Source organism: Rhea pennata, chromosome 1 (assembly GCF_028389875.1).
Source record: "Rhea pennata isolate bPtePen1 chromosome 1, bPtePen1.pri, whole genome shotgun sequence".
Lineage (NCBI taxonomy): Eukaryota > Metazoa > Chordata > Aves > Rheiformes > Rheidae > Rhea > Rhea pennata.
In genome coordinates, this window is record NC_084663.1 from 147,679,154 (window position 1) to 147,696,154 (window position 17,001).

A 17,001-nucleotide genomic window follows, 5' to 3' on the forward strand; every position below is an offset into this window, starting at 1 on the left:
CTAGTCTCAAAGGTCTGCTATAATACCCAGTTAATTTCTATTCAGAAATAACTTTGAAATCTTAAAGATTGACTATTAATCAATCTGATAAAAAAATAGTCCTCCTTCCTTCTTGGGGAAGCCAAAAGTTGGCGATCTGGGTATTTGTCTGAATGCATTCCCAATCACTATGTCTAGAATAAACAGCAATATTAATTATTTTAATGAAGTAGTGAGATTTTTCCATGAAGTTCTCCATAAGTGAGAGAATTAATCCTTAAATTTAAATTAACACTTAACTAAGAGAGTCTTTCCACCTTTTAAAACATATCCTTATTTATCAGTACAATTAGCCCTGCTCCAGTAAATCTTTAAGCATTCTTCAAGGCATACTTAAATGCTTTGTAAAACCAGGCTCTGCATTCCTTCTGTTCAGAGTAGTATCACTAGTCTAAACTGTTCAGACTAGTATCACTTGTAATGGAAAGACTTTTGTTACTGTTTTATCCCCATGTTTCTGAAAAGCTGTCATTTCTCTTCTGGTGTATTAGTGGTGGTGTAAAGACAGCAATAAAGGATCATAACTGTATTATTTGCTCTTCAGTTGCAGACATTATATCTGTTGGTGGCCCCTACTAGGGCTCGTACTAAACTTGATGAGCTACATTAACTTTTAGCAAGTACACTAGAAAGAAGAGTAAGTCTAGAAAAATACCAGTGGTCCTGTAGAGTAGATAATGGCACATGCAGGCGTAAATGCACAGCCCAAATGGCCAGAGACTGCCCTGATATTCATCTTGCTTGATAACCTTTCTGAGAGAAGCCAGAGAACATGAATCAGTAATTTCTGCCACAAGGGATATTATTCTTCATTTTATTTTATTTTATCATCAAATGCTGCTTCACACAATAAATTTTACTTTCATTCCCCTACTAACATTTATGCCACTCTTTCCTCCACCTTCTACTGCTCTCTTTCTATTTTTACACCACTATTGCCAGCCCCTTTCTCCTGTTTCACAGTTCTCCACCACCATTTCTCAAAACATCTGCTTTAGCCCTTCCTCCTCTATTTGCCCTGGCACTGGGGGCCTGATATAAGCAAGGGAAAGAACAGATCTGCCCTGGTGGATTACAAGGGATGGGAGGGAGAGCACTTACAGATCCCTCAATTTTTCTGAATAACTTATGCGTTCATTTCTGCCATGGTCCACTACAGAATTTGTAATCTCAATTAAAGTAGAAGGCAAGGTTTCAACATTTTCTGGATCTTTTGCCATGATTTCAGTGGAAGAAAGACTAAGCCTTTCTGAAGAGAGTACTCTTCACAGAGAAACAATTGGAAGATGGGAGTAGACCCAATGCATACATTTGATTTCTCAGAAGAATACTTTAATTTGCAGGATTAAATGCCAGTGAAGGACTCAGTTGTTTAAAAATATATTATTTTACAATAATATATGATTGTACCATTTGTTCCCTCACGAAAGACTCATTTATATCCATGAGGGAAACCAGAACTTAGGGCACAATGAAAGTGCTCAGCCATAATTTGTGTGTCAAGTTAGTTTCACACCAATGTATCTATCTCCACTGAACCAAAGATAATTACACCAAAGTCATAACGGTTTAGAGAGAGGAAAATCAGACCTATGCAGCCACATATACAAAGAAGTTGCCAGACTGGTAAATAGGAAGCTCTGAGGAAAGCTTCCTGGGTTTATTACTGAATTTTATCCCAGTGAGTGGGCTACATGTATGTATTACCCCAAAGAAGGAAGTGGGTTAGGTTCCAGGTGAGTTAACTGATGAGTTACAACAACCATGATAGAAGAGATCAGAAAAGGAAAACTAAATTTGAAATGAGGAGGGATGCTAAAACTTGGGGAGGGAAGAGGACTGGAATGCGTGACAGATGCTTAATGTTTTCTCCGCAGACGCATGGGCTGTGTTTGAATTCCCTTACAGCAGCATGTGCTTTCCTTTGTGAATTCAGCTAGCAAAGCGTTACTTAAGCCTCATCAAGTAACGGCATGATCTCATAAAAAAAGTCTGTTTCCCAGTTCAAGCAGCAATTTCTATGCATGTCTGAAAGACTCTTCAGTAGCTGAGTTTCAAAAAAAAAAGTCAGCCAAGTATTGCAACTGCTCGAATTGCAACAGTCCATCACTGCTTGCATACATAATTAATTCTAGTTTAAACAGTGCCCTGGACACAGTACATACTGCAAGGAGAAAAAGACAAGTTTTTCCTCTGATCTAGATGAAGAACAGCTATTTTCAGGTTACTAACTTGCACTTCTCTTATCTATATTCTGTACTGTGGAAAGTAGGCCTATTACTCTGCCATTTTTTCCACTATGTGGCACAGTACCTAGAAGCAGATCCACAAGCTGAGATCACATTGGGGTTGGACATAAAAGAAGTCAGCATCCCTGCTGACTTACCTAACCACTAACAAAGTCAGCTGCCTTTTCCCACTGCTGTGCTGGTTCTGCAGGGTACCTTCAGCTGCCATGAGTCCTCTGATGGCTGGATAGAGCCCTGGATTCGGGAGGAGGCATAAAGCAAAGGGCTGGGGTAAGGCTCCTTCCTGCTAAAAGAGCCTGCAGGCTCCAGGGGGTTGTTTTCTTGGAGCTACGAGCTCTGACTCCTTGGGCCGAGAGGGTGATGGCAGTGAGTCCAAAAGAAAGAACATCAGCCAAACCAAGCCTTAGAAGGCTTAGCTTCAGAAAACACCTACAGGTAGAGGTAGAAAGATGCCTAAATTCTGATGCCAAGGAGGCATGGAGGTACTCCCAAATCAGGAAACATCTGAGAACATGTATGCACCTTCCTTAGCATGTTCTCTTAGAGAGCATGCACTCTGGCAAAGGATGCTGCTTGCAAATCTATGCAATGAAGACTCTTTCGGGTCTCTCACTTGCACAAATGCATATAAATTTCATCTAAGTTTTCTGTTTTCTGAGTAGAACAATTAAGAAAATCCCGTCATGATATTGCTGACAAAAATATTCTCACAGATGCTATGCCCAACACCAAAAAGAGCACAACATAGTTTGATGAAGCAGGAGAGTAAACAATTTTCATTGCAGTCCTGGAAACAATTGTTCCATTCGCTCCCACACAGCTTCATTATATAACCCTTGTTTGGGAGTCTAATGAGCTTCTTGTATAAACAAAACAATAATTTTCCACATTTCTAACACTTAACAGTCTCAAAACATTCAATAAACATTAGTGTTTAATAAGCAGTTTGCCCCTGAGGTCAAGGAAGCAGGCAAGTTATGACACCAAGGAGAGCTGAGGAATAGACACCAAGAAAGAAGTCAAACTGCCAGCTGCTGGGGAACAAGGAGCAAGGTCTCACCTAGCTGCTAGTAAAGCCTTTGCAAACCATATGCTGCACATGTTTTCAAGGTACTTGTTTTAGGTACCTATTACACAACCTGGCAATGAACAGTGCTAGTGAGACGCTATAAAACAAAAATATATATTTTATTGCGTTTTTAAATTGAAATTTGAATTTTATCAAAGATAAGAAGTACCCAAGCACACAATATTGTAAGCACACATATCTTTAAAAGAAAAACAAAATAGTTGTTATAGCAGCAAGAAAAAGTACTGGAAGAATTAGCAAGAGTTTCCCCATATTAATATCTTAGCATCTGATATTGTCTTTGTAACTTTCTTGAGGCATCACAAAAATGCAGAAATGAATGCTCTGAGGGTTTTACACTTAAAAATACAACAGAAAAGCTATGCTAGTGAGCACGGAGAGAACAGGAGATGTTTTTTTAAGGAAGCATGGGTGTACATAGGTCAGCCATAACCACCATGGAGCTGTATGATAGTTGCTAGGGTCTCCTGCAGGCTCCAGGGATGCTCTTTCCCCAAGGCTCTTCCCAGACCTGTACTTGCCCCTTCCCCCTCTCAGCAGTCCCCAGGTTCATTCTTTTCTGTCCGCTCCTGCCAAAGGCCACTGGCATGTGATGAACAAAGACCATTTAACAGACAGAGAAATTAATTTAGCCATAAAACAGATTCCTGCTCCTGACTGCTGTAGGGTCTTAAGAAAGTTGCCCTGTCTGCCTGGAAGTCATCCTTGCAACAACTCTGGCTCATCTAAGGGCATGCTCCCCTCCCTCTGGGGTTTCAGATCCTTCCTCTCCATGCTGCCTCTTGCCAAAGCAGCACTGGTGAGTCTGTACCAAAGGTGATGTCTCTCCCTAGACAGCTCTTTGAATTACTGACCTCCAATTTGTCCCTCATAGGTTGGAAGATGTGAGCTACAGACCCCACAGTCCACAGTAGGCACTCAGCTCTGGTAGACCATGTCTTCCTGAGCTTGCTGCTCCTGGGGCAACAGGATGACTCAAATTTGCTGACTGCCCTTCAGTTATGCTTAAGCCTACATAAACTTGCTGGTAGAGCTAGATGAGCTTAATAAGATATATTGTATTGGTTATCTGACAATAAAGACAGAGAGACAGCACAGCACCACAGATGCTGGCTGCTCTTCTGACCTAGTCTCAGGCCAGTGCTCCAGGCAGGAGCATCCACTCACAGCCAGCTCATCCCAGCCAAGCTCACGCAGTTCCCTGAGCCAGGGGCAATCCCTCACATAAGCCAAGGCTAAGCTTTGCTCTCTCAGCAGCAGGGCTGCAGCTTGGGGTGAGCTCTCCCCTACTAACGCCCTTTTCAATAGCATTTCCATAGGAGGGTCCAGCAAATCTCCTCACCTACCTCAGCTAAGGCACTAGCTCACATCTCAACTCCAGTTATTTTAACATGTGTCAGTTTAGTAACTTGGCTCGCAGCAGGCCCCATGAGCAGCTGTGTTGATGCAGCAGAGTGATACAGTGTGGGAGCTGCATGACCCCGTGGGGCAGGTGGGGCACTTGTGCTATGGGATTACTGGCCCACAAGAGCCAGGAGGCTGTGAGCCAACACAGCACGAAACACAACCATCAGCCTGATGGGGAACAGGGAGCATTTTTTCTAAAACGCAATTCCCATTATTGATGTTGACTGAAACTACTGTAAAAAAACATCCAGCAGCCCCCTAAGGGGCTGGAGCTGCTGTTACTTTCCAAGACCGAGGGTTAGGTTCATGACACAGGTTAGCAACACTTCAGCCTGGAGATTCCTGGCCATGGCTGACAGGCTTACACAAACAAAAATGGCTGATCTTAAAGCTGCCCTCAAAACAATACTCATCTACTATCCACACTATAAACCACTCACCTCTAGCACTCACAGCAGCTGGTTACACTGAGACTTACCAACAGATTGACATCCATTTGCCTTTTCACACCCTCCCAGCTAGTAAGTGTTTGCAGCTTAAGCACGTTTGGGGTTTCACGTACAAAAAGTCCTCTAGCTGCAGTCCTGTGATTCCTCACTCCTGGCTTCTCCTCTTTCTGTTATATGCTCCCACTTGCCTTTACAAAGGCATGAATCCAGTCCCCACAAGTTCAGGAAACCAGGGGGACACCTATGAGCCACACTAGAAAAAGAAGTGGCACAAAAAGTCTGACCGGGAGGCAGATACTGGAAACAGAGGATCCCAAACCTTCTGCTGGCAGGGTCTGGCTTGAAATGATTCTCTAAGTAACTTTTTCACCTGGTTATATTAACATATCTGAACTTAGTAGATACTAGGCCCTCCTATTCTCTACTACATATGGAATAATTGAAACACCTACTATTACACTTACATTCTATTTCATTATTACAATAATATTCTCGAACTCAAGTAGTATTCTGCTGGTGAAACTGTTAAGGTCTTCTACAGGACAGCAAATCAATCCACACTAGTGTCTATCCCCAGCAGTGTTGCAATTCAGGGTGTAAAACCACTAGTGCTTAGACAGCTTTTCAAGCAGCCATAGATATAGGACCTAACAAGCTTTGGATCACACTGGGAAGGAGACTTTCTGGTTTGCCTTCTCAATGTGTAGCTTTGCTTGAGCTGGACCCTAATGAAACAAGTCCCAGAGAAACTAAGGAGGTTCTCATTGACAGACAGGTAGAAGTTAAACTGGGACTCATTTTTAATAAGAAAAGTTTCTAGAACCCGTTTAAGGCTCAGACACTGCTGAGGCGTGTGTGCTGTCTGTAGTCCTCAAATTGCCCTTCATGAGCATAGAAACACATAAAGCTGAGCCAGCACCATTCATGGCTCCATACACATCAGGTGTTCAAAGTTACAGCACAACCTCCCCTCCTCCCCCCACCCCCGCATCCAAACACAAGAGAAGATGATCTGTCAGCTTTACCACCATTACAAGGAAGGCCAGTCTGTTTCTCAGACACATCTGCTCATACTGGATAGCACACTGAAGACCTTGTCACAGGCACAAACATCAGATGAAGGAAACATTTACACAGACAGATCAAGGGGAACCCAGCTGTGCACACACAAACATAGATTTTTAAACAACTATAGACCAGGTTTCCTTAGATGACTGCATTGCTACAAAAAGCACATGCATATACACCCCACCCCACACAAACAACCCAACAGATATTTTAAAAAGGAGAAGATAGACAAGATCTTCCGCACATTTATTTAATCATAAGAGCACTCTGTTGGGCTTCCTTCCCCATTGTGCTTTTAAATGGCATGTATAGTAAAACCACACTAACAGCTCTTTGGCAACTTTTCAGGCATATACACAAATACACACACATGCATTCACACCAGAAATGCCAGCACATACAGACTGAGCTGTGGAGAAAACCAGTGCTGCCCCAGCACAGCATCAGCAGTCTGGCAGTGGCTAGAACTCCTGCGACTGGACACCTTTGTGGCGCGGTTTCAGTGATATGGTCCTCTTAGGAAGAAGCTGAGGAAGAACATAAGGCATAACCCCTCCCTGGGCAATAGTCACACAAGAGAAGAGTTTGTTCAGCTCTTCATCATTTCTCACAGCCAGCTGGATGTGTCGCGGCAGGATCCTGGCTTTCTTGTTCTCCTGCGCAGCGTTTCCCGCCAGCTCCAGGATCTCTGCACTCAGGTACTCCAGCACTGCAGCTAGGTAGATGGCAGCGCCGGGACCTATTCTCTCAGCATAGTTCCCTCTCTTAAGCAACCTGTAGACACGACCCACAGGAAACTGAAGACCAGCCTTGGCTGATTTTGTTTTCTTCACCGTGAGGAGCAGCTTCGCATTTTTCTTTCCACGTTCAGACATTCTAACATCAACCTAATATAAAAAATAAGAACTGAAAATAAGAATGACTGCTTTTATTACCTTAGGCTATAAAAGGGCAGGAATAAAAACTGCAGAGCATTTAAATGTCTTAACCATTTTCTCCTCACTCCACTGTGTTTTTCTAATTCTGATACGTCATTTTTCCTCTCAGAAATAGTTGTTCACTAGTTGTTTCATGCTTTTTTCCAAAGGAGAAATAAGTCAGGCTTCTGCACGAGGAAGGCCCAACAGATTTCCTGCTCTGCAAGAGTTATCTGTAAGCTCAGTTGGAGCAACATGACAGCCACCTGGCAGATTCCCATAACTTCTTGCTCCTGAGTTCTACCTCACTCCCTGGAGGTCTTCCAACCTCCATATCAAAGGGCAAACACCGTTAAGAAAAGGTTTCAGGATACCTACAACCATTCAGAAAGCCTCCTGAAAAGCTTCATTGAACTTACCCCAGGTAAGCAACTAGGTAGTTTCTGCAATTATGACCTTCAGAAAACCAGAGCTAGAAAAATCATATCTTTGTCTGGAATAATAGCAACAGAAATAAAGATTTCATCTGCTGGAAACCACTTCAACTGGTTCTTGTCTTCCAGAAGTGAGGGGACCTATTGCTGCAAGATAATAAGCCACCATCAGGAAAAAGGTTTATGGGAAGGGAAGAAGCTTTGTTTTGTACTAGATACCTAAACTAGTCTACTCAGTGCACTATGCATCAGGCTGCCACAAACACACAGCACTGTCCTTTTGCATGATATTGCATCCATCTTAGCACATCACCACCACTTATTGCTGACAGAAGATCTCTGTTATTTAATAGTATCAATTACTCTTCAAAATGTGTAACAAAGCAGCTGGAAGAGGAATATAAGAAGATTCTGCTGTTGTGTAAAACCTCTGAAGCTTTTATTTTAAATAGTAAGAGATGCTTTACCTAGAATCAAGGAGGAAATCAGATACTAATCTAAAAGCCACTTAGAAGTACAATAGAAGTTCTTCTAGGAAACTTCTGAGTATCTTAGCTTTTAGAGTTTAAGAGCAATTTAATTCTAAAAACAAACAAACAAACAAACAAGTATTAGAACCAAACTTACAAAAACCATTATCTTACTCAAGAGAATATCTAACATGAAGCAGGCATGCTTACCTTAAGAACAAACTTTTACCCTAACAAATTAAGCTTTTAGTCTCTTTTTGAATAATTTTGTTACCTTTTGTTACTCTTTTTGTAAGCAGTGCCTCCTTTTAAGCTCATACATAGCAGTAGCCATATGATTACCAGCCCTTACTGCATTTAATGCCACCTGGGTGATTGATGGTTCAGCCACTCAAAATTAAGGTCACAACACAGAAGTAACTCAGTAGAGTACCTGAGACCATGAGGATCTGTCCTCTTGTTCCTCTTAGAGCCATTTAGCACCTTGTTAGCCCATCTTCCACTCTGAAAACAAGGAGAATATCAACTGCCTCAAAGAATTGCACTACCTCTGATTGACAGTTAATTTATTACTGCTTTAGGCTCATCAGATAAAAAGTGTTAGGAGGAATTATTTCAAGGTGCTAAAATGTGTGCATTGGCTTCAACATTAGAAACATTTTTCTAATTCTTCTCACTAAGGTCAAATGCTAGAACGCCCTTCCAAAAAAAAAGGTGACCAAGTAATCAGAAGACACAAGGGAATGCTTATTAGAGGAATACTCTGCTTTCTCTACTTTCTTCTTCCTCCAGTATTTGCTTTCTGGGACTCAGCTGCAGGCTGCTCTGGTACATCTTCCTTGACCATCCTCACTTTGGGGATTAAAGTGTTGGAATCGGGTTTAGCCACAAGAGATGAGGGAAATGCACATCTGAAGGGATACTGGGAGGCAGTAAACGTCACCATGCAGTATTCATCAACAACTAAAAACAGTAACCTATAAATATCATGGTTCTTTGTGATGCCAGCAGTGGCTGAACTGTTTTATAACCACATTGTAGAGTCTGTGAAAGCTCAGGACATCTCACGTAAGATTCTCTCTCTTCTCTTGCATATCTCTATCTTTCTCCAGTCTCATTTCTTCTTCATTTCTTCTCCAGTTCATTTCTTTCTCCAGTCAAAAGCACGCACAGTTGTTTTTAGGGCATAATATATATTTTACAGGGCTGAGTGTGTGTTGATAGCTGAATCATTTCTTTCTTCAACGTGTAAGTGCTGAAAAGTTGAGCCTTGGCCCAAGGGAAACTTCCACAGAGCAGCTGGTTTAGGATCCATCTGCTTTATATTACTGTGCAGTCAGAGAGGTGATTTTCCAAATCAGTGCATTATCTAGTTAATTTAGAAACTGGTTAAGCTATTGATCAGAAGAAAGTGAAAATGGTTTTGACAAAAGCATACTTTTTAAAAAATGGATCTCTGACCTTTGAATTGGACCAGTACCTCATCCCAAGCACTTTATCTTTGGTTGTAAGTAAAGATAAGACTTCTCTGCTCCCCTAATATCTTTTATCATACAGAAATACCAGCCAAAGGCATTCCCTAGCAGCTACTTGAACACTGGCTATGCCTTGCAGGCTCTGTTTGTGTGGTGCAGAGCAGAGCCACGCAACAAGCTTGCATCCAGGAGCAGCTGGATGCAACACAGTTCTCTAGATTAGCAAAGGGTGCTGCAAGCACTGTGTTTAAAACAGCACATGAAGTACTTCACTTGAGTCTGTTACCACTGGTCTTTAGACTTTTGTTTGGTCAAAATGAATCATCATTCCCAAGCCTATTTTCCAGTGTTCTGGTTATACGGAGAAACTAGTTTTATTTTCATGTGCTTTCTCCTGTACCTCCTTTAAAACTTTTTTTCCCCAGTTACTGATGTAAACACTCAGCAAAAGCTAAAGTGCATACAGTTCATTTTTACTTTATGTACCAAGCATAAGACCTGCGCTCAGACATTTTTACTTCTCCTTACTTCATGATCTCCTAACTTTCCTCACTTCAGTAAGTTAGTTACAGGTCAGCCAAGACTCACCAAATTACTTTTGAAAAATGGACATGTGAAAACCTCTCTAACTACATACCACCTTAGAAATCAAGGCACTTGCTCAGCCTGGTGTCCTCCTCTCTTCCTAAACAGGCATTACTGCCTAATGCACATTTGAATGAACCATTTAGGTTGTATACCACTCTTGTGGGGAATCACAGAACTCAAACAGCAGATGGGGGCATAGGTCCAAACTCAACTTCATCAGACTAAAGGGCAGACCTTTGTTAAACACAGCATCCATGCTTCTGCTGCAGTTTAGGAAGCTGGTCCTAACCAGGTCTTAACTGTGCTAGATACTAGCACTGTTGTGGCAGTGATCTTAGTACACCTGCAGGTTACCATCCTTTCCAGCTCAACAGCAAGTTTCAGCACTTACTATGAGCTGAGACAAAGCCGTGGGCACTACCCGAGAGAAACCTTTCAATAGCTTGTTCAGTTTTGTTCAGCAAAAGCCTGAGGGCTTGTTTAGATCTGGAAAATTTTATCTTGTGTGACAGACAGAAGCAAGACCTCTAGTAACATTCACCTCTAGTAACAGCACGAACACCGCACCAGCTTTAAAATATACTGCCTATGGTTGGTATAGCAAAGTGGAAGAGCTAGAGATTTAGACTTGTCTTCAGACAAGTAGTTATTCACTGCTGATCTATGAGTAGTGACTTTAAAGCACAGGATTACTGACTTCTAAAACAAAGTTAGACTAGTTATGAAATATTGAACTAATTGTGCTATGAATCTGTGGTGGAGGAAGAGTTTACATGAGTGACTACGTATATCTGGTTGTTGCACAGTCTTTACCTCTAATACCTTTCATGGTAAATATATAATTCAGGTTTTTTTTTTTTAAAAAAAAAGGCAGCAGGGGAGACAAGCATAGGAAGAAGAGTAGTGCCTTAAGAACTTTATTACAAGCATTAAAAAAATACATTAAAAAATAGAGGAAAAATACTAGACAGTAAATACACACTTAGTGCTATCTGAGTACCATCATCCATAAGTGCACAAATCAGACCAGGAAAAGCAAGTTTCACTGGCTACCAGGTTGCTCCTGGGAAGGAGCACTTTCTTTGAGTGTTTTCTTGGGAAGGAGTTGGGAAAGGATATTTGGCATAACCCCTCCCTGGGCAATAGTCACACAAGAGAAGAGTTTGTTCAGCTCTTCATCATTTCTCACAGCCAGCTGGATGTGTCGCGGCAGGATCCTGGCTTTCTTGTTCTCCTGCGCAGCGTTTCCCGCCAGCTCCAGGATCTCTGCACTCAGGTACTCCAGCACTGCAGCTAGGTAGATGGCAGCGCCGGGACCTATTCTCTCAGCATAGTTCCCTCTCTTAAGCAACCTGTAGACACGACCCACAGGAAACTGAAGACCAGCCTTGGCTGATTTTGTTTTCTTTGGTAAAGCTCCAGGTCTTCCAGGCACCACATTTTTCTTTCCACGTCCAGACATCCTGATGATCACAAAGAGACACAAAGTAGAGGCCTTAAAATGACCTGGGTGCTTGGGCCACACCTAACTGATAGTAAGGGATGAAGTTGACAGTGAGCTGAGTTCTGCTTCCACACATCAGAAGTCTGTCTTGATTTCCTAGAAACTACATTAGGCTGTGGTGTAGGCACTTTAACAGCAGTGCTAAGATTTTAATTACTAGAGCTCTCAGTACAGCCTACCTTTTAGCAGACAGATGTAGGTGGAAAAAAAAAGTGATTTGATAACTTATCAAGAAGGACTTACTGGGGTAGACACATAGAACTGTTTCTCTAGTTCTCATTAGGTATTTGAGATTGAGGCAAAATGAGTTCTCAAACACCACAACCACCATCTCAGATTTTGCTTATTCTCTTCTTGGCAGAAGCAGCAGACTTGGTCTCAAGTTGTGTTCTACATTCTTTCATTGAAAGGTTGAAAAATTCCTATAGCTCGCAGCATCTTATCCTTACAATACTCCAAGCAGTTTTCATAGCAAATTTTAAGTTAACTTCCCCAACGATATTCTCCAGGTTCTAGGAGAATACTGATTCTGTTCTGCACATGGAAGAGGAATAACTGATTTGGATGAAGTACCAGACACCTAAGAATGTAAGTTATGGTTTATTTACCATAAACTCAACAAGGAAATCCATGTCTTTATGTATTAAAGCTACTTAGAATGTATTTACACTTAGAACAGAGGGATAGAGATTCTCAAGCAAGTAGTATTTCAAATCTATGAGTAAATAGAATAGTTAGCTTTCATTAGTTATTTAGAATACACAGGTTGACTGTCCATCACTAGATGGATGAAGTTTTTTTGCATAACTTTTCTAAAAGAAGTTGACTGTCTAGGGAAAATAATTAAAAAAAAAAGAAGTAAGATCTGGGAGAATACAGAAAACAAAACAGGAAAACTCTAAAACAAACAAAATCCAAGAAAGTTAAGCCATAACTCATTAGGTATACTAACAGAGAAATAAAAGAAGTTCCTATTCCAATCACTTATGTCAGATACAGACATATTCTGCTATAAACACAGCTACTTTAAAAACAGCCTAAAGAGAGCCTAAATTAACCCCAGACCTTTCACTAAGTAATTTAGATGAAAGAATTCAGCCTGTTACCTTCAAAAATTCTTCTTTTATCCCGGTCTGTGTTTTGGTACAGCAAACACCCAAAGGCAAACAAGCCATATAACACCATTTCCTCCTAGTCCTGGGACAGACTTTTATTAACAACTTTTTCTCCTCATTAGTGGTCACCTGGACAGCTAATGAGTCATGCCCACGTGGCTCACTTTGATCCTAACACCTGACTTGGGGGAAAGGAAAAACTACAGACACCCAGGAGGCAGAAGCCAGACTATCAGGACTCTAAGGGCCAACTACAGCTGTACTTCAGGCTTGCTGTAACATGTGCTCAGCTCTTAACTCCTCTGACTGCCGTATTCCTGCCCATACACCATGTGCAAAAACAGTCTCTCCACACATACAAAGAAAGTGCTCACACTTTTTCTGTGTTTGCTTTCTCAGGCTGAAGATAGGTCCCAACCAATGACATAGAAAAGCTGGAGGTGTGACTGGCATTTCAGCCACAGAAAATGAATGCTGAAACAGTAGGTCCTCCTGAGTGCCTAGGCTCTGACAGAGCATTTGTACAGGAACCAACAGCAAAGCCTGCATGCCTAGTACTGTGGGTCACATCTAGAAAGACTTTGGTGTTTGAAGAGGTCTTATAGAAGACTCCAAAGTTGTGACCCTGAAAAGCTTATCTCAGATGCTGCCTCACTAGAGGGTGCTTACATCCTGCAGCTCTTCACTTTCTAAACTGAAGTTGTCACATCATATGTAAGCACAGCCCAGATATCCTCCAGAATGACTAGGGTCCTCACCAAGCACAGCTGCAGCTACCATTTCTACTGATTCCTAGGTAGAAGGTGATTGTGCCTTCCCTTTAGTGCCTAGCACAGTTGCCTGCACAGGAGAAAGCTAAAACTCGGTCCCTCATTGCAGAGCTGAAAATTTAATCTCAGTGAAGAGTTAGTTCTGGAGGGTGGGAATCTTGCCTGCATCCTTTGAAACCCTGCTACTGTGCAGAAAAGCCCTCTGTGAGTAATCGGGCATAGCTCAGCAACCTGGTTGTTTGGGCATGTGAAAGCCAAGGAAAGGGAGGGAGCCCTGGTTTCAGATCCTAGGTCTCCAGCTGCATTTCACACCAGATGATTATTGCAGAAGACCAGTGGCTGAAAACGGCGATCATAAAACTTTGCTTCTCTGAACATGAGTTAAGTGTTCCAGCACCTTTCAGAATATCCTTTCAGTGAGTGTTGAAAGGATGTTCATGATGTTATGAGTATGTTATAATGAGATTTTGAAATTTCCATTTCAACCACCTGACAGAGCAGAGAAACAGTAGATCCTCTCCATCCCCCAAACCCAGTCTTAAGGCCTGTAGGTAGGCAGTGTTGGGACATTTTTCTGGGGCCTCAGGACTAGGTTTCATCCTTCCTAGATGAGTGTACTGAACATCAGGCAATTACATAAAAGCAGGAGAGGGAGAAGTCTTCTTGTCCCTTCTCCTCTCCTGTATGTTTTTAAGGAAAAGAAAAAAGCAAAAAAGAACAACAATAACAAAAAAGCATTAAATCTGCTCAGTTCTTTGGAAGGGCAGAGGTGCCTGCTTTTAGGGAATGGAGTGCTGATCCTAACTGTATGGGGGACATGTGCTTCCCTAAAAGCTTGTATGAGACTGAAGCTCTGAATGGGGCTAGGTCTCATACCCAACCCCTTCCTCAGTGCTTGCTGAGTGTTGATAGGCTGAGAAACAATTAAATAAAAAAAAATCTAGATTCAAATTTCTGCTCATGCTAATTGACAATGATCCCATCTGAACAATATAATACTGATAAACAGGTCTGCTAAGAATGGATAGTATACAGTGGGGTTTTTTGTGTTTATATATATATATATATATACATAGAACAAGGAAACCAGAATGATGAGAGAAGCTAGTGGAGAAACAAAACAAGATCAAAAATCCAGACGACAAACAAGAAGAGGAATGAGAAGAGTTATAGAGAAAAACTAAGGCAGAAGAGAGCCAGGATACTCAGCAAAGGTATTTAGATACTCCTGGGGAAATGTTTCCAAGGTCTGACAGTTTATCAGGGGTATTTGTGTCATGGTGCCTGGTTTGGTTTGTGCTTGTGGGTAGTCAGTCTCTGGCGGTGCTAGGAGGCTGGTTGAGGACCCGAGGCCATTTGCAGTGGAGTAGGACGCCCGTTTCAGTGTGCCGGTGCTGCTCGCGCACCCCCTGCAGCACCAGGCAAGGCCAGGCCAGTGCGGGGCTGGGCAGGAGAGGTGAGGCTCGCAGCTGAGTAGCCATGTCACAGGAGAGCCCTGAACTTCTGCCAGCAGGGAGCCTTTCTCGTGGTGTCAAAGTGCACAGAAAATGCTCTTTCTCTTGTTTGCTTCACAGATGAGAAAGGAATCCTAAAAAAAAAATGTATAGTGTTAAAAGCTAGTATTCTATCTCCTTGTAACTTGTGAAATAAGATTTCCAGACTATGTTACATATTTTTCAGTTCTGCTGCCCACTCTGTAACTCTTTTGCAAGGGTGTGTTCAGTTTGTGCTTTTAGAGAGCATAATTTTGTATAATTTGCTGCTGCTGCTGAAACAACCACAGAAGGTGCAAGGCAGCGCTTGCGCCAGAGCAGAGGCTGCCTGCAAAGTTGAGCCAGCTCCGAAGCGGGGCACACGATGGGCTTGGGGAAAAGTTTCTAGAACATGCAGGTTTTCACCTGGTGCCATCCAGAAATCGTGTAAGAATTCCTGTGCTCATAACTTACATACTCTGTTATTTGCAAGTTGCTGGTATGGGGAGAGGATGGGGACGTGTTTCCACACACGTATTACTTGGATTAAAGCCCTGGCGAGAAGGGCTTTGGGCAGGACGATTATTGCCGCCCATCAAAGGCAATGCAGTGCTGTCTCCTCTAATGCGGAGCGCAGGACCGAAAGGAAAGGAGAGACCTCCGTCCTCCTCAGCACTGGCCTCCTGCCGCTGACCCAGAGATGTGCTGGGGAGCCAAGGCTGAGAGGGAGTAGGGCTGCCCTGAAGTGTTCAAAGCAGTGAACTCAGTGAACAATGACATAAATGCCATTTGAGGAATTATCTTAGTTGCATATGGCAGATACCAAGGTGAGGGACACTTAGTATCTAAGTTGCAAAGGCATAGGGTTTTATTAACAAGAAAAGCCTGGTATTAGTCCCAAGAAAAGCTCATAAGGCTTTATCATTCCTATAACCTGGAAAGAATTTTATGTATTTTCATATATAAAGAGATTAAAGCCCTATGATGATGACTGGATGCAAACAGGAAGAAAAGAAGGCCTTTTTTTATCCCTAAAGACTTACAGTCTCCTCCTCTGGTCCTGCTAACATGCCACCGTTTCACCATACGTGTATGAACCTGGAAAGAATTTTATGTATTTTCATATAGCTCCACTGAAAAGTAGCATTCCTTGTAACACATTTTTTTAAATCCAAAATTTAATATTTTAAAATGGGCTTTTCAAAATTAAATATTGTCAGACTTTCAAAAATGCATTAAAGCAGTAGGCACCCTGATTACTGATTTTTTTTTGATATTAACAGGGATGTAGCAAGAGATGCTTGATAACAGGCCTATTCCTGTTTTATCCTGTTACAACTTTGGATTGCAACAGAGATTAAAGCCCTGTGATGATGACCGGATGCAAACAGAAAAAAAAAAAAGATGGCCGTTTTCTCCCTGAAGACTTACAGTCTCCTCCTCCGGTCCCGCTAACATGCCAGCGTTTCGCCGTACGCGTACGAAGGCGGACAGCGAGGCTCCCCGCTCGGGGAGCCAGGACGGGCAGGGACGGCGCCGCCGCCCCGCGCTGCTCGCGTGTGCACCCCGGGGCGGCTGCTCGGGCCTAGCGCCCGGGAAACCAAGCGAGCTTCCCCTCGGGAAGCCACGCAGATTTTTTAAGACATTGTAATCGCCATTAAAAACACTGACGGTTTGAGAGAAGGAGGGAAAAAAAGAAACATCAAGAATTGAAATACTTCTTTTTTTTTTAAAAAAAAAAAAAAAAAAAAGCAAACGACTCCTGAAACAGGATTTTTTTTTTTTTTTTTTTTTTTTTTTTTTTTTTTCCCCTCTCTCTCTCCCTTGCAGTTCCTGTCGAAAACCCACCTCCTTTCAGCGCTTCCGTGAGAGCCCTTAATTCCCCTTGCCTCGGGGCCGGCCTTATTCGGCAGCGCAGGAAGCGGCGGCTGTGCCCGCCCCGCTCCCGGCCCAG

At 42.4% G+C, this 17,001-nt stretch overlaps 2 protein-coding genes and 1 long non-coding RNA gene across 4 annotated transcripts; all 3 read right to left on the bottom strand.

Annotated features, from left to right (window-relative positions):
* Nucleotides 1-6,763: 6,763 nt before the first annotated feature.
* LOC134141988 (histone H2A-beta, sperm-like) lies at nucleotides 6,764-7,177 on the bottom strand. The gene has a single exon (XM_062578693.1). The coding sequence runs from the start codon at nucleotides 7,175-7,177 to the stop codon at nucleotides 6,764-6,766; it is 414 nt and encodes a 137-aa protein (XP_062434677.1).
* Nucleotides 7,178-11,206: 4,029 nt separating this feature from the next.
* LOC134154948 (histone H2A, sperm-like) lies at nucleotides 11,207-11,864 on the bottom strand. The gene has a single exon (XM_062601599.1). The coding sequence runs from the start codon at nucleotides 11,646-11,648 to the stop codon at nucleotides 11,229-11,231; it is 420 nt and encodes a 139-aa protein (XP_062457583.1). The 5' UTR covers nucleotides 11,649-11,864; the 3' UTR covers nucleotides 11,207-11,228.
* Nucleotides 11,865-14,668: 2,804 nt separating this feature from the next.
* Nucleotides 14,669-16,933, bottom strand: LOC134140219 (uncharacterized). Of its 2 annotated transcripts, none has more exons than XR_009958362.1 (3): nucleotides 16,896-16,933; nucleotides 16,091-16,145; nucleotides 14,669-15,163 (listed from the first exon to the last, which is right to left on the bottom strand). It is a non-coding gene; the product is annotated as an uncharacterized LOC134140219 (long non-coding RNA). The 2 variants fall into 2 exon arrangements; XR_009958355.1 differs by lacking the exon at nucleotides 16,896-16,933 and adding an exon at nucleotides 16,479-16,617.
* Between the last annotated feature and the right edge of the window lie 68 nt (nucleotides 16,934-17,001).